Here is a 26,885-nt window from a genome sequence, read left to right as displayed (position 1 = left end):
AACAAGCATCAATAGACCATTGTGGGGGTGAACTCTTAACTGCTGGCATAGGCTTGGTGGAATAGAAAAGTTTTGAGCAGGTGTTTAAAAGTTGGCACAGAAGGTGCCCGCTGAACCTCTATTAGCAGTGTGTTCCACAGGACTGGGGTGGTAACACAAAAGGCTCAGTTTCTTGTTATTTTCAAATGAGCCCCATCAGCTTGGAGAAAGATTGACTGGAGATGCTCCTGCAGATGATCTCAGTGTCTGAGCTGGGCTGTAAGGGTTCAGGTGAACCCTGAGATATCCTGGATCCAAGTTGTTCAGGGCTTTGTAAATCAATACAAGAATACTGACAGAATGTTCACATACTGCTACTTGGGATAAGACTCTTATATCTTTGCTTTACACCTCATTTTTGAAAATACACCTGATCTTTTCTTGTCTAAATCTTGCATAAGTAGAGCCCTGTTGGATCAGGCCAAAGACCCATCTAGTCCAGCAGCCTGTTCTCACAGTGGCCAGTCAAAAGCCTATGGGAAGCCTGAAAGCAGAGACTGATGCGTGAAAATAGCAGGCAGCTATTGGTGTGCTAAGTAACAGCAAGTTGACATGACCAGATGGTATCCACACCAAGGATTCTGAAGGGACACAAAACAAATTATTGGACTATGTTATCTGGACCGAAAGGTAGCTAATGTAATGCCAAAGTTACAAAAAAATAGACCCTTAGGCAATTCCAGAAATGACAATATATTTATTAGCCTATAATTCGCTATACAAAACTGTGCTTCCATTTGCTGATGTGCCCTGGAAGGATGTTGGACTTTCATGCTGAACATTAAGGATGCTTTTCTGTTGCATCTCCCTCAGTTGATTTAATAACTTCTCTCTGCACGGTAGATAAACATACCCAATTATCTGAGGTCTTGAGCAAGTAGATGTTAAAATACTAGCTAAATATATGGAAATACATTTTTTGCATTCCTAAAAGTCACTTATTTGTGTTTATGCTTGCGTAAATAGAAGGTGTGATGTTGGAAAGTTTATTCAGTGCCTGCCTAATGAGTTAAATGAAGGGGTGCTAGTATTCCATTTCATCACATGGGTGTTGTGAGTCCATATCCGCTAGCAGCTGTGAAATATTCAGGCTGTTATGGTGATAATAGGGTTGATACAGAAGTCCTTAAAAAAGGGGGGGGGCACATGGAGCACTTTAACACTCTGGCAGTGCAATCAAGAAGCTGTTGCTATATATTTATTCTGTCTTCTAGCCACAAGAATAGATTACATGGCCTGTCCTACACTCTTTGTTTGGGGGCTATAGATGTGACGTCTGATGTAGCATAGTGGCTTAGAGGTATGAGCCAGGAAGTCCCTGGCTTGAATCACATCTCTGCCATGGATTCGCAAGGGGCCTCAACAATGTGTCTTATTTATTTAGCTTCAAGCCTGCTATGTTGCAGAATGGAGTTAACAAAACCTTACAGGGTTGTTGTAAAGATGACTGTGTGCATTGAACACTCCAAAGTACTTGTGTTGTTTCTTATATTTTGGGGACATGGCAGCCCTGTAGAATGAGGAAATATAATATTGTGTCTTCAGTCCCTGCTCTGATAGTAGTAACAAGAGCTGGTGAATGACCCTTCCTCCTACTTGCATGAATGAATGAATTGCCCTTCCTCTGCCACATGTGTCCCTTGGGGTCACGAAGGGTACTGGATGCTCACTGCCTTTGGCAACTAAAACACGGGCATCTCATGTGCTTAGCTCCATACTCTAGAAGAGTTGCCAGAAGCACTTGCTGAAAGATCCCTCCGCTTACAGGTACAGCAAGTAGCTCTCAGGTTACTACCTCATTCAATTCGCAGCTGCCAGCTGAATAAATGTTAATGTGAACCATGAATAAATAAAGTCCCTTCTCTGCTTACTGGCTTCTATTCTGAACCAAGATGAAAGGACATTGGAGGGAAATCCATTATTTTCCTGGTAAGCTCAAGAGAATGTCTGGGGAGGAAGTACTTTGGAATAATTAGTGGTTTACACAACTGGCATGTTGCTGCATTTTCTGTCACATTAGCAATCTCCTCTGCCCCCTGCTGCAATCTCCCCACCCCCCACGCCGTCAGCTAATGGTAAACACTTTGCAAAAATAATAAGGAACCTACAGGTAGCTCTAGCTTCTTAATCATTCTGGCTGGTTTGCATATAACATTGAACCAGGGCTGGCCCTAGATATTTTGGCACTTGAGGCAAACTACAAAATACCCACCACCATCCCCAACAGGGAAAAAAGCATGTGTGAAAATCTACATCAGGAACAAGAGAGGAATAAAGATCTGCACTGGTAACAAGGGTGGCAGGAGATCAGCAGTGCCTCCTATTCACCAATGAGATCTGGCTTCCAATGAGCATGCCACAGCTATCACTGCCACTGCAGCAGTGGCGGTGGCAGCAGCAACAGCAGCAGCAGGTGGCAGTGCATTCCTTGGAGGCCTGATTTGCTGCCCCTGCGGATCCTGCCACCCAAGGTGTTTGCCTCACATTGCATCATAGGTGGGCTGGCCCTGCACTGAACCATGGTTTAGCACTTCATTATCTAGCCTGAGCAAAGTTTTCAACTCACACACTTCCCCCACCCCTGCTGCTGCTCGTCATCTCCTCTAGCATGTCCAAGAGGAGGATTTCTGCCAGCTTTAGTTTCACTTTGAAATAATCTTAGTTTAGTGTTACAGAACTTGGTTTAAAACAAACTCTGGCTAGTTTAATAAGTCAGCTTCACAATCTATGGCTTGATGTTGATTTGTTATTAACCTTACCACAGGTTGTTTTGAACCAGGATTCCTGGTTCAAATGCAACACTAAGCTGAGATTCTTTAAAAATAATATTAAACTTGGTAGAAGTTCTCCTCCTGGCTGTGCCAGAGGAGGAGAGTGGAGGGTGGAGTGCATCCATCTCACGTTTCACTCAGGCTTATTTAGTAGCAGACAGTGTGATGTGGCTGCGCAATTCACCTGACCTCCCTCCAGCTGAGTTGGGGTGCAGAGCGGGAGGGAGTAGGTGATAATGAGGTTGGCATGGTGCAAATATGCCAGCAAGCTTGACTCCATGGGCACATTTGCACTGCACTGACCTCATCACCACCACTTGTCCCTTCACTCTCTCCATCCTGGAATGCAGCAGGGACTCCACCAGAAGGAGGTCGTGAGCAGTGCAGCCCGACCCTGCCATCAGCTACTGGGCTTGTTGATGTTTGTCCGTATAGTGCTAAACTATGGCTTAGTGTTATGTGCAAATGTGGTTCAGTTCCACAAACCTGTTTGCTATAAATCCATCCCATTTTCTCTCAGGCTGGGGATGTAGCAATTCTACATAGTCGAGTGGGATCTCAATTTTTATAAGATCCATACTGTATTATAAACCCAAGCAGGAAATACCCAGAAGGATGAACAGAGAGCCTGAGGAGGATACAAAGGAAGCCTCTACTGCTATTAACATTTCTGTAGTATCAACTGGTGCTGTATTGAATGGAAAAGTGGGGTGGTGAGAACCACGTTACAGATGGGAAGGAGAGAGGGAAGAGACTGAAAATGTATGGTAGGAAGCAAGGAAAGTGTGGAGAAGATTTCAATGTGTGTGGTTCTTGGTATACTGTATGTGTCTATCAACGTAAATATGCTGGTGCCCTGATGGATGCATCAAATTTGTGACAGTGTTTCCAGTGAAGCGGAAATTTGGTACCCAAAGTCCAGCATGCCTTGATTACTACAAAAAAAATAAATTGGATATTTTAACCTCTCTCAGACAAAACTTAAGACATGAACCCTGCCTCAAAATGGCAGTCAGCATCCACCTCCCTTTAGTATACTTTAACTACCTTTGGATGGCAGAAGGAAATAATTGCAGCATCTGCCACCGGAAAGTAACCTACAAGCCCCCTTGCCCCTCCTACCTTTGCAACCTGTTTTCTACTTTATTTGTTCAAAATATGTTTTTGTCTGTTTGTTCATTCAAATAAGGGTTTAGCAATAAGTGTTATAACATCTGGTTGAACCTTCTAAAATGTGTTGTTTTTAATGTAGATTTTTCTAATGGCCACAAAGGGACAAGTGTGTGCCTCAGTTACTGTGATTTGAAGGTTATAGAAATGAGATGCTATAAGGGTTGCTCATAGCTGAATGTGTCCAATCTGAAGTGGATGCCAGCCTTGAAGAGTGTTAAAGCACTTTACTTGCAATAGCCAAGCTAGATGATGGAACACTCACCTGAAAAGCAGCTGCCTGCAAGGCAAGATCACTTGACACAAGAAACTACAGGTAACCCAATAAAGGTTTTAGTGCTTAGTGTAACAGAACACGGTAGGCCAGCATGAGGGGCACAGTCATTCCCACATGACTGCCCGGGGTCAGAATGGATGCTTTCTGAATGCTTCACACCTTCTGGTGCTTTTCAGTCATGAGCTCATATGTGAGATCGAATAATGAAAAGGACTATTTAGTGACTCCTCAGGCACGTGATAGAGACATCCATCTACCACTTACACACACAGAGTGACCTATGCAGTCCAGACCTCTGTGCTGCAGTAGATACCAGATACACTGTCGTGAGCTGCTTGCAGAGTGACAGCTTCAGTACCTTAGCACCTGATTCCTAATACTGTTTATTGATTTCTGTGGGATTGATTTCCAGGTTAATATGTTTAGGATTGGAGATTTTGGCACTGGTCCTAAGCATCCTTATTGGAATTTGTTCCCACTGTGAACTGTGGAGTTTGCTTCTGAGTAAACATGGGTGGGAAGGGGAGTTGCAAGGCTTCTAACAATGCCAGGCTCCCCTCTTCACACCATATGCTGGTGGCGGTGGCGGGTGTGTGTGTGTGTGTGTGTGTGTGTGTGTGTGTGTTGTTATGTGAATATCGTAGCTCTGCAACTCCTGGTAAGTAAGAATGATAATTGACCACTGAGTGCAATGTACTGTTGGCCAAAGATTAAATTGCAGCCCATGTGACCACAGACAGATACCAAAGATTCTATGCTTTGGTAGCCATGGAGACAAATATATTATTTCAGCATCAAGAAACAATTATTCAGATAGCAAATACTTTGGGGATTAGGTGTCTTCAGTAAGTAACTGATTCCCTGTGACTTGCTGAATATTATACTGTTGCTGGTCTACGGCTGGTCAGGGTCACAGTATTCGCTGCAGTTTGGCATTGGTTATATCTTTTTAAGCTGTAAGTACTAGCCACTGGTGTCTGTGTGTGTTGATGGGGGTGGTTGTTGATTCTTCTTTCTTATGCTGTCTTCCCAGTGAGAATTTCCCCCTGGTGCTATTTGGCATGGGAGGGGAGCTGATGACTGTGTGAAGAAAGGCACTCATTGGCCCCTCCATTTCTCTAAGCCAGCTTGTCACATATATCCTGCCAGTCTTGTCAAGCAAAAAAGGGTACTTGAGAGAGACTGCAGAACCTGAGCACCTGGCTCTAGCTTTGCATTGGCCAGCAAGGGTCAAAAGTCATTCCCACAAAAGGGAGGGAGACTTTAAAAAGCTGAACTGCTCTGCAGTGTGTTCCCTCCCATCACCAGGCATCCAGGTGTTCCCACTCACCATCAGGGACCCACATTAGACTTTTCTTTGAAGCAGAACTTGTAAGTAAATTGGAATCATTATTTTGTTGTGGCTAGGCTAAGATTAGTCCAATTTGAGAACCATCGTGCCCTAGTTTATTTTGTATTCTGTTTTGACCTTCTGTCTGTTTTCTCCTTGATGAAGTGTGTGTGACTGCCAACCTCAGGGTTTTAGACTCCCCATGCGCCTAGATGCTTGGAATTCATGCTACTACTAAAAGTTTAGGATCAGAATTGTAAGACACCAGCAGACTCTTCTGAGATCTGGGAGGGACTCAGGGAGTGGGGCCTGCCTTTACAACTATTGAGTAACCAACAAGGGAAGTGTCTGAGAAATGCAGGGTGCATTTTCTGGGTTTTAAGAAGCCTAGTGAGGGGTCTGCAGGGAAAAACAAGCAAACTGCTTTGATCTTGGATTAAGATAAGGCAGCTGGAAGCTAGCCCTGATTTCCCCAGCAATTTGTGTGGGTTGTATAGAGGAGTGCTGGGTGCACGGACTGAGAATTTTTTTTTTTTCAAGTCATCACTTTGATGCATCCAGGTTCCCTCCCATTTGGGCTGCAGGAAGAAAGTGAGAGGGTGGTGGCAGAAACTACCAGAGAGTAAGACCCACTGCGGCAGCACTGCAGGGCTGTTGTTTTACAGTTGGACAGTGAAGCGGGTGCGAGGGGCTTCTCTCGAGTGTCCCTCCTTCGTCACAATGTGAACTCAAGTCATCTGAAGCTAATGCCATTAATTTGTTTGTCTTTGAGATGCTACACAACTGTGTGTGTGTGTGTGTGTGTGTGTGTGTGTGTGTGTGCTCGCGCGCTTATTCCTACAATCTCCCTGAGAAAGCTATTAGCAGAGTAGATCTAGGTTAATGGAATGGTGCCATTGGAATGCCTAGGGACATTAATTCCAGATCCCCCCACTCCCCTGCCTTGAATAACTCCATTGTTTGTCTCAACATCTCAGCCGTTACCATTTCAGTTTCTCCTTTCAAACTCTCCCCCCCCCCCCGCCCCACCATTGATCACAGTTTCAGATTATTCTCTGGTACAGTTCTCCACTCACTAGCAATGTTTCTTAATGTTTCCATTCCTACTATCTCCTTTGAGAAAAGAAGCAGAAACCGTCCGTCCGTCCCTTACATGCACTGGTTGAAAATATGATTGAAAATAAATACAAGGAGGCACAGTGTTGATCTAAACACATAAAAATCAATAGAGGTCACTTTGTTGCTTTGTTATGATGCCTGGTGTGCCACTTAGCTGTGAAGTGGTGACCACTATCTGAAACCCTGGTGAGCTGCTACCTGTCGCTGTACACAGTACTGAGCTAATAGACCAATGTTCTTAGGTGAAGAACCACAACTCCACTGTGATAGACTACAGGCAGGACAATTTTAGAAAGAAAAGACTTCTTCCAGATCATTCGCATTCTTGCTATTCTTGCTTTTATACTCTCTCTACCTCTGACTTCCACTGTTGCAAATTGGTGGATATCACCAACACATTTCCCCTTCTTCAAAACCCTATTTCCCCATTTTATAGTATCTGTGGTATGAACACTATGCTGTTAGCATATTTAGTGACTTTTCTGTGGAAGTTGTAAATCGTTCGTGAGTGAGAAACTTCAACCCAGGATGATAAGCACCTTGGCGCTAAAGGCTGTAGCTATAAGAGCACATAGTGCACCAACATAACTTCCTACAACATCCTGTTCTTGGCAAGGTTACTCTGCTACCTACCAGCTGCAACCCTAAAAATTTGCCACCAATTTATCTGCCTCAGATGAAACTGAAATGCCTTCAGGATAGGGTTGTCTAAAGACATGTCCACACCAAACTCTGCCAAGTCACAAATTCTGGGCTAGATAGCAACTTTGAGCAATACTACTCTGCTCTACTTTGTGTACTACCAGTGCACTCCAGCTGAATGCAGGTTGTGACTCTGCGCTAGCTTTATATTTGCATTATGTATGATACAAAAGCAAAACATGCTTTTGGTGTCAACCAAATTTGCAACACTTGGCATTTAATGTAGAGGACATGCGAAAAAGGCTGAAACTGCGCTGTGAATCAGGAAGTCCCTGTTTTAGCTAGCTGGCAAGTAAGTCTCTCTCTCTCTGCCTTAATTTCCCCATGTACAGTGTGTGTGTGTGTGTGTGTGTGTGTGTGTGTGTGTGTGTACTACCAAATTGTTGTAATGGTTACAACTTGATAATGCACATGAAGCAACTTGAATGCAATGAAAATGTAAAGGGATATTATTGAATGCCTTGGCGCGTTAGAATTGCTCAGAGCTTTTCACCGCATGGGTACTTTGCACAAGAAGGAAATGTTGGCTGTATTTGTGTTTGCTCTCCTTGCTTGCTTTATATCTTTATCTAATAAACAAAGGAATGCAAGCACTCCTCGCTGATGCTGGGGTAAATATTAAGCATGATGGAAAGGAATTTAGCAGTGCAACTCCTCCTAAAGCCTGCCAGCATACTGTCAATAAAGCAGTGCATTGCTGTCGGAACAGACATAAAAACAAGCCTGAGCCAAACCTCACTGAAAATCACAGCATGTATTCCATCAATGTCAATTGAGAGACTGACCTTTTAATCAGGAGCCCACTGTGATGGTATTGCCATGTCCTTCTTCCTAACAGCAGCAGGCTATGCAGAAGCCTCTGGGACAGCTGAAAGTGCGTAAGAAGCTTATATTTCCTAAGGGTAATTTAATATAGTACATTTTTTCCTACCTGGGGATAATCCTTATGTAGAAAAAAGTAGGTACATTGTCATGTACAGCACAACGTGCTTTTTTACAGTCACAAGTACATGAATGTGGCAGCTAACATGCACAGCAGCACCTGACATTCACAAGAGGGGCTGCTCCAGTTTGGCATAGATGGGAAACACAAACAATGCATGTATTCTTTATTTGCTAATTCAGTAGGTGTCTGCAGCCTAGACTCCTGGGCACTATAATACATCTAAGCTGTTTTGATCTTTCAGGGGTTTGTCAACCACCATGAACAACCAAAGAGCAGCTAGAGTTGCCACTAAAGCAGAAATGAATTTGCTCCTCAAAAAATCGTCTTTGAATTATTCATTGTGAACTTTCGACATGGAATATTCATTGGATATTCTCAGAATCTAGTATCTATAATTGGCATTAGATTATATTGGAGTCCAGCCTTTGGTATCTGGCTGCTGATGGTATTTGGTACTTGGTATGCAATGATATTTGAGACACCTTATGCAATATCATATTTAATGCTGCCAAAATGGGGGAAAAAACAATTTAAACAAACCAAGAATGCATTCAAATTTCAAGATAAAAATTGAGTAAAATGTTGCCAGATTTAATTTAAATCAAGCTTTTATGTTTTTTTCTGGTATAAAGTCTGCAGTTTTTCCAAGCAGGAAGATGTAGTGATGGCAAAGCTTCACCTACTCCATTTCTGTTTCTGCTGCCAAAAAAAGAAATGCAGCAACCCATCACTTGTGCTCATTACTGCAATGTATAATTCAATACTGCTGGCTGCTACCTTCCTAAATAGCTACCTTTTAGTGTAACCCATGGGTGGAGCTTGGCAGTTTCATGGGGCATGTGCTTGGTTGGAAACAATCCTGCTCTGAAACTGAGAGTGCTCCAGGCTTTGGCGTATAGTGCAATAATGACTGTGATAATAAAGGAACTCTTACGCAATATTTTCCATCTTTGAAACATACTTAACAGTGTGGATCTGCTCACTCTTGTTACATTGAAGTGTCACTGCATATATGCAGGTAGCATTTTAAGAGCTTTATGGTAGATACATTAAATTGTGTACCTTGGATTCTATGAGCTAACAAATGCAGTTGGTCCTCTCAGCAATAAAACTATTATTATTATTATTATTATTATTATTATTATTATTAATTATTTGTGTGTGTGGCACTTCTATGGTTAAAAATAAACCCCTTTCCACAATCAATACACAATATAAATATTTAGCTTCAAATACAATAAAATGACAACGTTTCATGTTATCGTTTATTTTTACATACCTGTGTGTAAAACTTGGTATGCCAGGTGAGAAAGAACAGGTAAGAACTGGAAATAATTCTAAAAGCACATCCAGCCTAGCAAAAACACTTATGTTCCATACATTTTTCACCAGGATCATTTTCTAAATGCAACAACCCAATAAAATCCTGTTTAATACAACAGAACAGAAACAAGTCTTTAGGGCAGCTGGCATGAACCTGTGGCCCTTCAGGTGCCATTGGACTCTGATTCCCATCAGTTCCAGCCAGCAGAGACTATGGAAACTGTAGTCCAGCAGGTTCCCTAGCCTTGCTTTAGGGACAGGCAGTAGGCCTGCAAGTTATGAGGCTTGATGAAGCCTTACTGGCAAAGCAATCCACAAGCATGGACCCATTGCCAAAAACCAAAAACCCTCTTCTTTGTGCCCACCATCCGAGTTGTTCCTACAGGCAGGCTTGTGAGTAGAGCTTCAGATGAATTATCTCAGTGCAGGCAGGCTAATATGGGCCAAATTAATCCTTCAAGTAACTTGGTCTCCAGCTGTTTAAGGGTTAATACCAGCCCTTTAAATGGGATGCTGGTTATGTTCACACACACACAATTATGATTTAAAAACACCTGAGCCAACACATAAGAGATCTCTCTTTATTCTATTATTCAGCGTTTAGTGGTGTATGTGTGTTTTCTTTCAAAGTCTTGTTTTGCTCCCAGTATCAGTAATGGTGAAAGAGAGAGACACACACCCCAGTATTTCAAATATAATCTGCATTTCTTCCTGTTCTTTGGGTGTGTCCTGGAAGATAGAGAAACGATGCTGCGGAATGAATAGAAAGCGTTGGCAAAAGTGGTGTTTCTTCCCCTTAGTCAATATTTGTTTCTCACATTTGGTGGGTTTGTATTTATTTCTGCTTTGCTGCCAGGTGAAAAAAATAAAGCCAAAATAAGCAGAAAGAGATCTCCTAGAACCTGGATTGTATATGGCTGTTATAAACTGGGCTGATATGCAACAGCCTTTTTATTTTTCTAGGTTGTGGTTTTTTTGGGGGGGGGAACAGATCTAGTTTATAACTAGAGTTGCCTTCTGTTATGTAGTAGTCTTATCCTCCATGGACCTGTATAATCCCCTTTTAAAGTTGTCTATCACTACATTTTGTGGAAGCAAATTCCCTTGTTTAACTATGTGCTATGTGAAGAATCACTTTTTTTTAATCTGTCTTGAATCTTCCACAATTCAGCTCAGCTCATACTTAACCTGTATGATTTGATAAGTGTCACTTGTTGATTTTTGCATATTAAGTTGCTGTTAAAGCACAGAAGCAAGCCAGTCACTAATCATCACCTACTATGGATGTAAAACTAGAGTCCCGCTTGCTACAGCAGGTGGGTAAAGAGGATGAGGAAGAATGAGAGGTGCAAATGCAACATCTTTGCTTAATCTCATGGAGCATTCAGAGGCTAAGGCAGAACCTAAGTGAAAATTTAGCAGCTCTAACTGGATATCACACTATTGTCTTTGAATCAGGAGCTGCAGGATTTGTCCCACAAAGGGTACAATGTAGTAGGGACACAGTTTGAATTGCCTGGCTGGATTAGTAAACAGCATAAATAAATGTGATGATGAAACAAAAGGCCGCACTCATTGTGTTCCTGTTGGGTGAAGCTTGTAGCATAATGGAAATAGGGCAGGAAAAAAACACAGATTAGATAATAAACCAACAAACCAAAGAATATGAGAGAGGGAGAGAGTAAGAGGCTTGCCAGGTGTGTTTTTAGAAGAGCCTGATTATCATCTGAAGATAGCATCTCACAGCAACAAAGCAACATTGTTCTAGTTCTGTTGTATTTAAACAGAAGTCAATGGCTCCCCACAAAGGAAAATGGAAACGTTTTATTTTCCTCTTGCCTTGTCCATCTTACAACTGTGTTCTTTGGATATATGATACTTATTAACCACAGCTTAGAGCCTTGGAGAGTTTCTTCCAACCTGGATAACACTGAGGCAACTAATATCACATGAATATAAGCGTAATAATACTGGAGAAAATCCCTAAGAGGTGAACCAGATCTATCAGCTTCCCTGCTCCTCTTTGGCACAGAAGCAATGCAAAAGACTCAGAAGTGGGGGTTCTGAATTTGTTCTGCTGATGCATCTGCACAGCTCTGTTATGGTGTGTGTGGCTGCACCCACATGCATGTCCAGCACTCACATGTTTTCAGCGCACTATGCTGAGAGGATTGGGATCTTTCTCTGGAGTCAGTACATGTGTCCATTACGAATGCATGTAAACCCTTAACTTTATGCCCCATAAAGAAGTTGTACACACCAAGAAGTAGAGAAAGCTTGGTTTATTACATGAAATGAAAGAGACAGTGTATGTTTCAGACACCCAGGTTAAAGATAGGTGGGCAACAAATCATACAGCACAAACACACCTTGATCTAAGGAGTCCCTATCTACCCAAAAGCCAGGAGGTATATGCAATAATGTACCACAGACCCACACTAAGGGGGCGGAGGGAGAACAGGAAGGTGGATATATGTGATCTTGAAGCCTAATGGAACTCAAAGTCTCAGGGATCTGTGCCTTCTGGAAGAGTTAAACTATTCCCATCCTGTGCCAGACAGATAACGGAAATCTCTCATTCATATTGTTGGTTTGTGCCCATGGAGATGATCCTTGAGATCGTTGAGGAGCAAAGAGGGTGCCTCATTAGAGCATGTGAGGTACCTGACTAATGAAAATCTGGGGTTTAAGTACTATTTGGGGCCAGCAATTCCCTATGGAAAGGGGATGCGCTTCTTCAGTGATTGAGTGCAGTAACACCTAAACTCCTTTGTAGCATTGCTTATTTTCTACACATTCCTGTCTATTAGTCTGTTTACTTCTCTGCATTTGAAGTTGAAAGGACATAACCTTAGTGAGAGATGACTAACTTGTTATTTGTACGTTTCCTGAATTAATGTTTTACCTTTGGAGGAAGCTTCTGTTGTCAATGCGGAACCCAGTTCTTTTCTTGCAGGAGGGGATCATTAAACTTTGCTGGTAACCCGGGATTAGTGTGCTGATCTTTACATTAAGTATTAGGTCAGGATTCTTACTCATACCTTCCAGATCACGTTTAAGGTAAGAACTAGTGCCAGGGTCAAGCATAGTTCACTATGGACATTTCATATTCAACTAATGCCAGTTGTACTAGTGCCATGATCCACTGAAACAAACCACGTGAAAAGTCCTGATTGGCAAACAGCAAACATCAGCAGCTCTACCGCCAGGAAGCTATTACTGCATCTCCATCTCACTGGGCAAGCTGCTCCACTTTATACATACACATATGGACAACAGTGTTGGTTATGAATACTGTATAAAGGTTGCAAGAAACAACGAAAATGTACCAGTAATAGCCCAGCTCATACATTTATCAAACCCTCCTGATACATCTGAGTATCGGGCAATATGTTACGTTTCATTGGGGAGGGGGAAGAAATCTTGTTACTTATCACAATTAAAAAATGTTCTTTTATCTATAATGTCAGAAGCCATTTCCAATAGACACATTCCAGATTTTGTGCAAGCACATCCCAAATGCAACAGTTAGAATAGCAATGAATAGTCTGCCTACAGGGAAGTAACATCACCTTTTCCTAGGTATGAGAGATAGCACAGTTTATTGCTTGGGACATGCAATATCCCTGTACCAAAATGCTATTTGGAAGAAAGGTAATGAGCACTGTACAAATGGGAAAGCACTTTTTAATAGGCAGTAAACTAAAAGTGCAGAAAGCCCTCTCCCAACACTCAATTCATTGATACATTAAAAAAGGTTGTGTGACTAGCAGGGCTAGTCGGGGAGCGAGGAAAGAGGGCCATTTGACCCAGCGCCTCAAACTCAAAGGGGGGGGGCTCAGCTTACTAAATTTGTTGATTTCCCCCACATTTGATAAGTTTCACAACTTGTTTTCATGCGCATTAGACCAAAATGTGACACACATTTTCAGAACAGCAATTTTAAGCTAATAAGAGATGTGATTTTATGAAATATATTTTTGTTGTTATTAACTGATATGGATTTAGCCATATTAAAGATTTTAAAATGTCAGTTTTGATAGCACAAAATTATAGTGAACATGCCATCTCAGATTAGCTGATTATATGAACAAACCACTCACTCTTGGGGGCGGGGGTCCCTTCTTTTATTTTGGCATGCTTTAATTTTTAATTTTAATTGTTATGGCTGAGGGCCTCAAAAGATGAAAGTGGCGTAGGTCTCTCTTGACCTCTGAGAGGTCCTGGGAACTAGACTTTCAGGAACTTTTAACAATGTAAACAGAACATAGCATGTAAATAGAGCATAGCATGAAGTTAGGGTATTGCAGTGACCTAGGAACCAACAGACTCTGGTCTTCAAGATAACCTTTATTGACTATAAGGTTATGAAATCTAATTCACAGGCATAACTTGTACATTTTTTTGATGGCTAATCTAGGACAAGGACCAAGGGGTCAGAGAGGGAATGTTTATATTCTCATGGGTGTAATGTTCATTCACAGGTGACAGTTGTTCTTCTCCATTGTTATTTGTTTGAGTTATTTCATTCCAAATCTCAAAGGCTCTTTCAGTTGCATGATGAAATGCAGGCAGAAAACCTACTGCTTTGGAGCTATTTCCACATTCCCGCTACCCCCTTTTCTTTTTAAAATAAATCCACATTTACTAGTTGGATGCAGAGGAATGGTGGGAGGAACCAACTGGGGAACCACCAAGAAAAGAAGGCTTGGAGCTCAGGGAGTGGTCAGAGGGAAAAGAAGGAGGAAATAAGGAGAAGAGGAAGGTGGCAGAAGCTGAAGAGGTAACAGGGCTTAGTGAGCTGGGAGAGTCTGTGGCAGAGAGCAGTCAAAAATCAGAGGCAGAGGCTGAAGCAGGAGAGTGGGCAGATGAAGGCCAAGAGGCAGATATGAACCAGACTGTTGAAGAGTCACTGGTATCTCCCCCTCTTGCTGCAACAAGCTCCCCTCTTCCTTTGTCTCACAGAAAGCAATTTCCCCTAATATAATGTATTTTTATATGTTATTTTTATGCATACTTTAGTATATGCATTCTTAATATGTGCATTATGTTATCCCTACTCCTTCTCAATTGATAGCAAATGTGCCAGTCTTCACAGGTGTGCTTCCTGGTGGTGATGTGAAATCTGGGAATACAGGTATAAATTATGAATGGTAGTATTCCATTCGCACTTACTTGGGAGTAACTCCAACTTATTTCAATGGGACTTGTATTTGAAGAGTATGATACTGCATAGGACTGAGCTGTTAATTTAGAATTAAAATCAGTCTTCATCAGTTCACTTCAAAGCCTGTGGGCAGAATCTTTCATCTTATTCTATTTTGGTGGCCTCCTATCCTCTTCCTGTGTTCACGGTGTTCTAGCATCAAGAGCAAAGCATGAACACATTCTAAACTTGTACTCCCTGTGATAGGCAAAGACATTACCTTGTGTATCTCACCAGGTTCCAGTCCTTTTTGCCAATTAAATAAATGACTGCCTATTTATGAGATTATTTTATTATTAAAATTTAATCTTTCTCCTCACCTAATTCCATCATTTTCACTAGTCTATAATTAAAGTAAAGCTAAGAAACCTGGGGTACGTATTTGCCCTCGTTCAAATTATACCCCCTGAATGTAAGCTAAGATACATGTTTACCATACTGCAGTCTAAATCCTTTATTAGTCTAATCCCTTGCTTGGGCTGCTGGCAATATAGAAATTGGTTTTCTGTGACTCTTAAATCTGCAGTAATGTGTTGGTGTGGTTTTGTTTTCGTGTTAATTTTTTTTAATATGATGCAAACTGATTTGAACTGATGAAAAAGCCCTGTAGAAATATTTTAATAAAAAAGATAACAATAAAGGGCAGGATTCACTAAGGAGCCCCATTAGCTGAAGCCGTACATAAGAGCTTTCACTTGCACAACAGGGCTTTCCTCCTCTCCTCTCCTCTCCTCTCCTCGTACCCCTGAAATTGGCTCTGGTGGGGTCCAGAGAACCTTCAGAACATCTCCCTGGAGGAGGACAAGGGGGATCATTCCATCTGGAAAGCTTGCATAGATGGAACATTTGTAAAAGCCCAAAGTGGAATCCCACCCATAGTTACTAAAGCTGCAGTCCTATACTAACTTGTCTGACAGTAATCCCCCTTGAATCCACTGGACAATGTACAAGATTACACTGTAAGCTTCGGCAACTGTTCTTAAAAGGTCTGAGCTACCTAGCAGCTTGGGGTTCACTTAGCTCACATAGTTTAGCAGACTTGCAACATGCTTTTCAAGCCCAGCTCTTGGGAGTTCTTACCTTCATGGCCACATGGATGAGGATCTGCTTTCCAAGCTGGAGTGAGAGGGAGAGCAGCCTTAACCATTAAGTGTCTTGCATTCAAAGTGGGCGTGTTACTATTAGCAGATCTTCCTATAATTGTGTTACAGATTTTGAGAAACTAGGCATGGTGAATCGTCTACCAGCCTCTTAGTGACAGGCACTGACTCTAAAGCCAGGTAATCTTCCCTAGCTTTTACTCTGTAAAAGTTGTGCATGAATGAAATAAAGAGGATAGGAAAATAAAAAACTCCACAAGAGCAGAAAACTATGGACAGTTGTCATGGGGGACTGACTGATCAAGTCTCATTCCCTGATGCATGGAATGCCTAGCCAAAAATTGTTTTGGAGGGTGGAACTCTAGAACGATATTCAACAGTTCTTTACTTGCTTGGTAGTGAGTCCCACTGAACATGATGGGGTTTACTTCTGAGTAGATATGTATAAGGTTGCACTGTTAGGAGAGTCTCCTGCAGCCTCAGTCACCTTCATATTGTCAGTATTGTCCAGGAAAGATTCATACACATACAGAAATTTTGATGTGTGCAGTTAAAGTGCGGGTTTTTTAATGGACTTTTTGCAGTTACAAAAGTGATGGGAAAATGCACTCCACAGTGTGGAATAAACAAATGAATAACAGGAAGCTATATAACTATTGTGCAAGCAAATTAGGATGAATGTTCATTGTCCCCACAAACAAATCAAAACAAATGCTGAATAAAGACCAGACATCATCTAACCTCCATATAAGCTTTGTGTAAGCAAATCAGGACAAATGCTGAATAAACAAGTCATCTGGAGGAGCCCCTTGTGAGCCAGAAATGGGATCTTTTAGAGTACAAGCAATGGTTCTCGCGTTTTTCTTTTTTAAATGCTGCAGCCCTACACTCTGTGGTATTCTGCATTAGAGCGCATATATCCCTCACCCACTTTGCATGTGGTTATTTTTAGCCTTATAGTACAACCCATATGAACAGAAGAACCCAATCTTCATCAGAGGGGTCTTGTGATATTTCCCCTCTAGCCAACCTGCATTGTTGTGTAAAAAAGATTTGCCATGCCACAGGGAGAGCTGTTCAAGAAAAGCAAGCCCAAAGTCCCCCTGGCAAATGGTGTGTGTGTGTGTGTACGTACTTGTGCAGTTCTTTGGATCTTGATCTAAGTACTTAACCAGGTTGATCAGGATTTAACTGGTTGAATCCAGCCACTCTTGCTTAACTTTTTTAGCAAACCATTCCTGTAACATCAATTCCTCCCAGTAGGAATTGCTGAGCAAAAACATTCCCGTGTTTCCTTCTCCCGTTCTGTTGTCCTAATGTCCTACTCTTTCCCTCCCTCAACCCTCCTGCTGTCAAGTTATGATTCAAATACCTCTCCTACTTATATTGATACTGAGCATTGGGGGTTTTATAATTTATTTTTATGGTTATGTGCAGCACAGGGCTATGTACAAAAAATATAACACAAACAACAGTACAAGTATAACACAAAAAATAAATATAAATACAAAAAATAAATAAAAATATAAATAAATGCTTTTAATTGATGGTTGAAGACCAACAATGAGGGTTACAGACATGCCTCTGGGGGAGATCATTCCAGGGTGAGGGCCCCACCATGCAAACCCCCCTCTCCTGGACCAGTCTTAAGCATCAACTGTTTCATGGCTTTTGTTTGGGGCAATGTGACTGGCACTGTGTGTATCTGAGGTTCTACATGGACTACAGTTTTTCTGAGAAGTGCAAGTGACACGCTAAAAGTTATTTATTCCCCACTGTACACACACTATTTTTTCTTTCCCATTATATTATTTATATTTTTCTCACTTTCCTATTCTTTAGGCCGCTTATAGTCAAGGGACCTGTAGAAATTGTCTTACTGGCGGCATGCTTGACTGCCTGCGCAATAAAAATGAGAATGCTGTTAATAACGTATTGCTAGCAGTGTTTGATTAATGCAATAAATGTAAAGGGGAAGGGAAGAAACCAAAGAGCCTATCCGTATAAGTTATAACTGGACTTAAGGATCAAGCAAACATTAAAATGGGGGGAAATGTGGGGTTCCTAACTTTGTTTATCCGTTATAACATTATTGTGAGAACAATGTGTTTAAGTGGGGGGAGGATTACAGAGTGAGAAAACAGCAAGCTTGAGATAATACTCAGGTAGATGGACTGACATAATAAAAGCCACTTTCACCTATTTATGTGGTTATCACGCTTTCTGTAGTAACAGGGCCTTGAAGAGGCAGTTTATACCTTGAAACCAGAAGTGAGCCCAGTGTTAGAGGTGGTGTTTGCCTTAAATGTCCCAAATTCCTGCCCACCGTACCTCCTCTGTTAGAGCTCTCCTGTCCACAGTCTCTATAATCTCAGCAGCCTGCTTTGTACAGTCACTGGTCCTCTTAGCCTGGGTTGAAGCTCTGACAAGCAGTGAGTCTCTAAGGTATTACGCACGTATCTTTCACAGCCCTGTTGCCTCAGATCCTTTGACATGAAAAATGCCTGTAGTGAAAGAAATGCCTTACAAGTGAGCAGCGATGCCCCTCTCTTTGTAGGATTGGGACCACACATATCCCAAGATGATGTCTAGCTTGGCCCTTACTCTGCCAATCAATTGCCGTAAAAACTAAGCCTCGTTTCCTTTCCTTTCCTTTCTGCAGAGCAGAGGAAGAAGTATTCCAATTCTAACGTCATTATGCATGAGACGTCACAGTACCATGTACAGGTGAGTCAGGGAAACTCATATGAATGAGCAATAAATTGCATACAATTAGAAATGATACTGATATTGCACCATTTATAGGAGGACCTTGATCCTTCTAGTTACATTTTTATAATCATGCTTCCTGGGTGATATGCTAGAAGGTTTATTACAAACAATTAGTAGAAGCCCAACACATCATGTGCTGGAGTTACTGGAAGTTGGTAATGACTCTTGATCTTTGCCCTGCTTTCCCTTCGCTCAGGTGCTGGGGGAAATGTTCACTGGTTTCCTGTTCCCAGTGGCCTTGCAAAGATCACCTAGATCAGATCAGTGTTTCTCATGCACTTGGGTAATTTTAGGCTCTGTACTTAATAGCCTTACAGGAAGGCCCTTCTTTAAATGGTGATGTGCATGACGTCACTTACAAAATGTGATGGGGGCCACACAAACAACACATACATGGGCAGAGGTGCCAACTTGAATAAACTATTGGGGGGCAAGTAATTGATCACATGATGGGGCACATCATTTGAATGGCAATGACCATCAACTTGGGGGGACCCTACCCCCTCAAATATTTTATTGGGGGGTGAAGGGACCTGGGCCCCTAGAAGATGGCTCCTATGTACATGGGCATGTGCTTTACCAGTCTTTGCTGCTACATCCGCTTCAGCCCAAGCTGCACAAATCCTGAGAAAATGGCTTCCATGTGGCTAAGGAAAGGTGCAAAGGCCTCTTCACCTTAGGATCTTTCCTGATTATTGATTTTAGTGCAATGCATAATGCAACTGTTCCCTTTTGATTTAAGGATTCATTTCTCTTTCCTCCAGAACACTTTTTTAGCAAAGGATACTGCACCCTCCAGAAAGCTAACACCTTGGACAAGGATATTTATCTCATTTGTATCCAGCTTCTCTCAGGGCAACTTTACCAAGGGTTCATCTCATGACATGTTATCCTCATAACAGTCTGGGGCAGGTTAGGCTGAGAAAGGGTGACTGACCCAAGTCACTGAGCAAACTTAATGGGTGAATTGAATTGAGCCACTGCGGTCTCCCCAGGCCAGTTCCACCCCACCCCACTGACTCTGTTATGACCTATATTGACAAATCATCATCAGTGTCAAAGTCAAGGAGTGCTGCATGACAATGAGTTCTTATATGTGTAATTTTCTTCCACATGTGGCTTAGTCTCAATGTAGGTCATTTAGTCCCTGGAGATGTGAATATCTGGGGTGTGTTGCCTTTGGGGAGGCAGAGGGAAAACAGGTTTCTCTCCCCCTCCAATCAAGGCCTGACATGCAAAAACTTGAAATTCTCTTGGAGGAAGGGAATTGGAAAGAAAACTGATAAAAGACGGTCTTTTTCAAAATGAGTGAAATGACGTTTAAGCAGTGTTTTAAAATAATATTGCTACACATGTATATACACTGCCACAAACATTCTGGAGCCAAGACACTGTGGTAGTAATGCTAGTGGTAATAGTTACACTGCTGTATTTGTCTGGATTAGAATTTAAGCAGGACTTGGGAAAGCTCTGTAAAATATCCTGTGAATGTAAGAAGCTGAGCTGTATTGAATAAAATAATTGTTTTATCAAAGCCAGTTTTAGCTGCTCTGACTGGCAGCAGTAGCTCCCCCAAAGATCCTTTCCAGGACTGCCCTTTGAGGGCCAATCTAGATATGCCCGTATGTGCATCTTTACATGTAATTTGCAGGTTTTTTAAAATGCAAATTGCATTAGTTGTATGTATTTATGGATCAAAACTAGGGTTGCCATACATCCAGAACTTCCTGGACATATCCGGAATACTGCAGTCGGAAGCAGCATCTGGGCGGAAATCATTAGAATGTCCGGGGAAATCTGGATGTATGGCAACCCATGTCGGCAGTTTCATTTTTGGTGATTTTCCTTTGAATAGCTCAAAAAATCAACAACAACAAAGTTCAACAAGTTTTCCCAAAAAAACGCAACAACTTTTCTGTCCTTTCCTCTTCTGCTGTGATTCTAAAGAAAATTCCTCTACTGACGCTCCTATTTGCTTTGCAGGAAATTCCCCACTGGAGGCATTGGTGGATAACAATTAGACCCAGGCAGCCAGTTGATGCTATTTTAAAGATGCATTTAACATCACTAGTTTGACCCTGAGACCCTTGTAACTGAAAATGCTGTGGGTTAATTTAACAAATATGGCATAGACTAGCCTTCCCCAACCATATTCCCTCCATATGCTTTGGACTACACTACAAGCCCCATCAGTCCTGACCACCATCAGGGCATCAGGTTGGGGAAGGCATGTGTAGACTCTGTTCACAGGTTTGTGTGAACATGTGAATGAGAGGTGATGGGACTGCCAGCTGCTGTCCCTTTCCTCTTTACACATTAATTCTACATGGATGAAAGCACAAACGCTCCACTTGTTTAGATTGCATGTTTAAATACTACTCTGTCTAAAACCGGCAAATAATAATCTGTTCCCACACATTTAAGAAAAGGGAGCAGCTGGTGTAGCACCTAGGAAGACTGGAGCTGTATTTCCTTCCTTTTAAAGAAATCAAACACTGGACATATTTTTTGCAAATAAGCAATAAAATCATTGCAGTCACTTCCACTGGAAAGTAGACTTTACTCTCTCCTGCAACTAGAATGCATTTTGATCTCTGTTAATTATGGTTGCTCAGCTGTAAGCTGTTCTTTCCCCTTGAACTTTAGTCAAAGCAAGTGTGATAGCTGTCAAATTGGCAGTTTGTTCACACACATAGATATGCACCTGTATCTATCTATAGAGACAGATATTTACCAAACAGCATGTTTTTTAATCTTCCTTTCTGTGCAAGTTTGTTGTTAGATTTTTGATTTTGTCAGTAAGCGTAAAGGGTTACATCCTTGCATGACCAGGAGGAAGCCTGCACAACATATGTTTTCCTCCCCCTGTAGCCTTATGCACCCTGCAGAAAACCTCTCTAGGGAGTCAGGGGGACATGCCAAACATTGTGGGCTATGTCTTATGTGGCATCACCAAAAACTAGATGGAGGAATCTGGTTGCAGTGGAACACAAAATCTCTCCACTCAGTTCAGGATGATTCTGTACCACCACCCTATATGACACAGCCCACAATGCTTGGTACATTCCTCTTACCTTTTGGAGAGGTTTTGGAGAAAGATCTGTTGTGCAAGCTTGCTTTCTGCACATGTTGGATACAACTCTAAAATAACAGCAATCATTATCTTGCTCTATTGGCCCTCATGAAGCTGCTGGTAGGTGGAAATGACAGCTCCATATGAGCATAGCAGTTGTGCACAGACCACCGCCAACCACAGCAACCCTAAGAGTGCCAATCTTACTCTAACAGTTCAAGGTCAACTATATGTTACATCGTTTTAATGCACCAACCTGCAGTAAGACATCCTTATGTGCCCTATTCTATTGCAATGCCTCCTTGGGAAGGGGGCCTAGTCTTTTGGGTTTTCAAAATGGCATGTGTTTCAGGACTGAGGGAATAAAGCAGTTCAGGGTGTCAGCTTCTGTTGTCAGAATGGGGTGGAGGGGAGGAAGGTGTGAAACTGAGTTCTTGGAGAAGAGTTTGCCAAAATTTGAACACTGCTAATCGGTGGATACCGATGGCATGGATTAAGTATAATGTGAGAAAGGCAAATGTGCTCTCTTGCACTTGCTTCATGCTTCCCTCTGCTGGCTGATAAAACCACAGAGGGAAGTATTATGCGATTTATACTAAGACCAGGAAGAACAACTGTTCTAACTGGCAACAATGGCAAGCAAAGAGAGATTAGGAAAACACAGTCTTTTATGTGTGTATCCTTGCACTGCCCAGTGGCATTGCAGTGTTGCTTGCTCATGGCATTGCTATCAATACAAACCATACAAGAGCAGCCTGTACATGCAGATCCTGAGGTTTAGAGATCATGTCATGCTATAAAAGCTGAATGCTTTCTTAACCAGGACAACAGGTTTAGAGCTGAGCTGGAAATGACTGCAAGTACAATCATGCCTGGCTGACTTTCTACTGCCTGGAGAAAGCTACATTCCTAGCACTGGCACAAACACACAACTATGCAGTGTGGAGAGATGGAACTAAGAATGGGTCAACGCACAACATTACATTATTTAGTTGAGTGCCTAATGCTGTTTTAAGTGTACACCTAAAAATGGGACATGCCAATGCAATCAGCACATGTTTACAAGTATGTGCTTACAAGCAGGTACACGAGGAGGGAGCCAGCATTGGTCTGCAGGCCAAGTGTACTCTGTGGCAAGTCCAGTTTTGATGCCTTGTAATGTGATGTTTATATATGTACTGGAATTATCATCATCATCATTAGAAATTGTTTTGTTCACTGCTGTCAATCAAAGCAATCAAAGGAAGGTAGACCTGTAGGAAACATTTCTGTTTGTAACCACACCACAGAACTGGGGGTTGACCAGGCACCGCTGTGCAGTTGTATGTGGGAAGAGTAAAAATCCATGTTGCTATTAGCTGCTTTTGTTATGCAAGCAGGTGAGACTCCAACATAGTGACTGCATGAATTTTCAGCTCACATGGATTAAAATGGCTTGTGACCTCCTGCTTAATTGGGATACTTTCCTTTCACCCCGCCCACCATTGTTTTTCCCCTTTACAGCATTTAGCCACCTTCATCATGGATAAGAGTGAGGCCATTGTAACAGTGGACGATGCCATCAGGAAACTCAAACAGCTGGCTTCCAAAGAGAAGATCTGGGCCCAAGAGATGCTGTTGCAAGTGAATGACAAATCCATCCGACTGCTGGACTGTGAAACTCAGGTAAGCAGTAATTCACCATTCATATAACAAAAGCTCCCATAAAGATATCAAAATTTTGAAAACAAGGGGGTCCATGGCTTGGATTTTGCCAAGCATGTAAACTAGGGGATCTCCCACAAGACTCTCTGGCTGCATACACACCGTACATTTAAAGCACCCTCCCCCCCCCCCACAAAAAATCTAGGGAACTGTAGTTTGCCCTTTACACAGCTGCAAGTCGCAGCACCCTTCAGAAACTGCAGTTCTTAGGATTCTTTGGGGGAAGTCATGTACTTTAAATGCGTGTACACCGTCTGCTAATTTTGCTGCCGCAAATGAACATGGCTACACCTGTGGGAACAGCTTCTGTAGTGTTCCAGATCCTATTTCTGGCTGGGATTTGGTAGAGTATGTTACTCATGCACACAAGTTGTCTTTGCAAACATAGAAGTGACAAGACTTTAAGACATTGTATTTTGACATGATGCTCAAGATTGATAGCAAAGGGAGGAGGCAATACAATGAAGTTTTGTTGGCCTCCTTACAAAAACTTTGCCTCTCTTTCCTACCAGCTAAGAAACGCCCAGAAACTTCACATGTGCCAGCAACAATTTTGTCCAACTGCCTTCATGCAGCTGTAGCTACTAATGGATTTAAAGTACACTGAGTGAATCAGATGCCATCGTCTTCATTGCCTTTTTTCCAGGAATGGTTATTACAATGAATAAATGCAGCTTGTAACTAAATGTGTCTGTCTGTCTGTCTGTCTGTCTGTCTGTCTCTCTCTCTCTCTCTCTCTCTCTCTCTGATTTGCCTTTCAGGAAGAGCTAGAGGACTTCCTTCTGCCAACAGTCCAGCTCTGCCAAACTGTGCTGAATCAGATGCGGTACTCATCCATACTCCTGCTAGTGTGTCAAGACTCAGAGCAGCACAAGCCTGACATTCATTTCTTTAATTGCGATGAGGTGGAGGTAAACAAGGGTGGGGAGAGGAGGGGAGGAAAAAACAACATGGTATATTTTAGCAGCTTGGTGCTAGATGAGAAAATGTTGGTGTGCAAGCATGACTCCACTGTGACCGAGTTCCAGCTCTGCAGCCACACGCAAGCAAGGATCTCCTGTTGTCAATATTAGCAGAGAAAAGCATTTCTTCTATCCGCAGTGCTTAATGTGCAAGGGAAGGGATGTGCATACAGAAAACTCTTGATGGCAGGCAAGGACTGCAGGGCAAAGCTTTCGTGGGAGCGAATCTCACAAAATCTTTGCAATCACATATGGAACTGTGATTTCTAGTGTATTTGTAGCTGCGAAGCTAACACACACACACACACACACACACACACACACACAGCATAGTACAATGAAACATTTTTTAATGCAGCATTTGTTTATAAGACCTTGTTCCATTTGCATTCTTACATGCATTCTTAAATTTCTGCCATGAGCCATTTCTTCTCTTGAGACCAACCTGATCTTGTATTTTAGGCAGAGATGGTACATGAGGACATAGAAAGTGCACTTGCTGACCATAAGTTTGGAAAGAAGATACGGCCGCAAACTCTCAAGTAAGTGGGTTCTGTGGACAGGCAGGCTCCAGCAAGTAAACTGGGAAGAAGCTTCGCTTGCCCTACTCTGCAGAAGTCACAAAGCTCATGATCCACCCTTAATTTAATTTCCTGCTCCTTTTAAGTTATTGAAGTACTAGGTGTGTCCCTTGGAGGTGAACACATTAGGATTATAGGACAGTAAAATTAGGCACAGCCTTGTGAAATTTTGAGTAACAAGGGCAGAGAAACAAGTAATTATTATTATTATTATTATTATTATTATTTTATTTATTCTCCAGCCACTCTGGGTGGCTTACAGCATATGTCTGGTGTGCTGCAAACTTCATCTGGCAGCACAAACTCTTGTTTGTCCAAGGGATTATTTTTGATACCCTAACTTCTAAGGAACATGAGTCATCTTGATGGGTTCCATTTACAGATACAATATCCTGATGATACTAGGATGTGCCCACATTCAATCCTATCATATACTGAAGCAATTCCCCTGTTGTCTTTGAACTAGACTTCATTGTTTATTTCTCTCTTTCTTTTACTACATGGAAATGGGAATTGTTGGGACTTTAGTGAATGAATGAATTGCATAAATCTCATCTTGGCATGGTTAAGTTCACTCTCTGCTTAACTCATGTTTAAGCAGGGAGATGATGTGGGTAGCACAGGTATCATGCTTAATCCCCATGCCAGCACTACATCTTGCTGTGAGCCAATGGCAGTTGCCCAGGGAAGTACATAATGTACCCATCCCTTCTGTGTGGTCTCCCTGTTTAAACATTACCCAGGCAGTGTGGGATACAACCCCCACAGAAGTGGCAATCCACAACATTAAACCAATATAAAAACTAGACCATGTACTGTATAATATTGTCATGGCTGCTGGCCTGCCATTCCCTTTTAAGGTGGATTAGGAAACAATTTCTTGATAGTTGGGAGTCTCCCAGTTTGGTTCCTAAAATGTTACTTTAAGGAGGTTGACAGAAGGAAAGTTCCCCATCCACCCTTCCCACTTCAGCCATCTGCATCCCTTCGCCCGAAAAGCCTTACTGAATATCATGGGTGGGGGATTCCTTAGTGATGTGGGAAGTGGGGAACTTATGCAGGAAGGGGAGAGTCACCCAAAATCATCCTTGGATTTTAAGTTAGGAAGTTCACAGAGGGAAATGTCCCCATCCTCTCTTCCACCCAGAATCCCTTTCTGCCCCCTCTCACATTGTTGAGGAAGGGTCCCCTGTCCCTTCGATGCAGCCAGAGTTGATATTCAGGGATCTGCCTAGTTAGTTTGCTTCCACTTATCCTCTGCTGGTGCAGTTGTAAATAAAGCAAAGACCCTGTGTTACATTTACCTAAGGAAATTAAACCTGGTAGCTCCTCCCTTGCAACTTTTCACAGGTTAGGAGGGAGTGCATAAAAGTATTATTGGTTGTTGCCAACTGTTTAGCCCACACCAGTTTGGGCAGCAGGGATATCATAAATGACTACCCAAAACCTTGTAACTGTAGTCATAGACAGGGTGTCCTGGTAAAAGGAGTGATCCATTGCTTCCTTTGCAGGGTAAACCAAGAGAAGATTAAACAGAGACAATCCATCCTCCCACCACCTCAAGGGCCAGCTCCAATTCCTTTCCAGTATGAAGCAAGAGGCTCACCAAAGAACAACCAGAATCGAGTGGCTCCTCCTTCACAGCATCATGAGCCAGGTATAGAAGGCAGTTGGTGACTAGTTCAGATTGATGACTAATGCAAGCATCTGCTTTGGGTTGTGACTCACCCAGAAAGTCTTATGTTGCCCTAACATGATTAGGCATGTGCTGTTTCCCAGTAGAGCAGGAAAATCTCTATTCATCTTCATT

The 26,885-nt window shown here is 42.2% G+C and overlaps 1 protein-coding gene across 2 annotated transcripts in view; it reads left to right on the top strand.

The window, feature by feature from the left end:
* The window catches only part of EPS8L2 (EPS8 signaling adaptor L2), an 87,679-nt gene that overhangs the window by 32,537 nt on the left and 28,257 nt on the right, over nt 1–26,885 (top strand). For both annotated transcript variants that reach the window (XM_080976798.1, XM_080976799.1), the window contains exons 4-8: nt 18,646–18,710; nt 23,332–23,493; nt 24,294–24,443; nt 24,957–25,036; nt 26,587–26,732. In XM_080976798.1, coding sequence (XP_080832924.1) covers nt 18,646–18,710; nt 23,332–23,493; nt 24,294–24,443; nt 24,957–25,036; nt 26,587–26,732 — 603 coding nt within the window. The remainder of the gene's footprint in view (nt 1–18,645; nt 18,711–23,331; nt 23,494–24,293; nt 24,444–24,956; nt 25,037–26,586; nt 26,733–26,885) is intronic.

This window comes from Podarcis pityusensis, assembly GCF_964106645.2.
Source record: "Podarcis pityusensis genome assembly, chromosome: 1".
In the NCBI taxonomy this organism is placed as follows: domain Eukaryota; kingdom Metazoa; phylum Chordata; class Lepidosauria; order Squamata; family Lacertidae; genus Podarcis; species Podarcis pityusensis.
The sequence above is the reverse complement of the archived record's forward strand: the minus strand, read 5'-3'. Positions and strand labels throughout refer to the sequence as shown.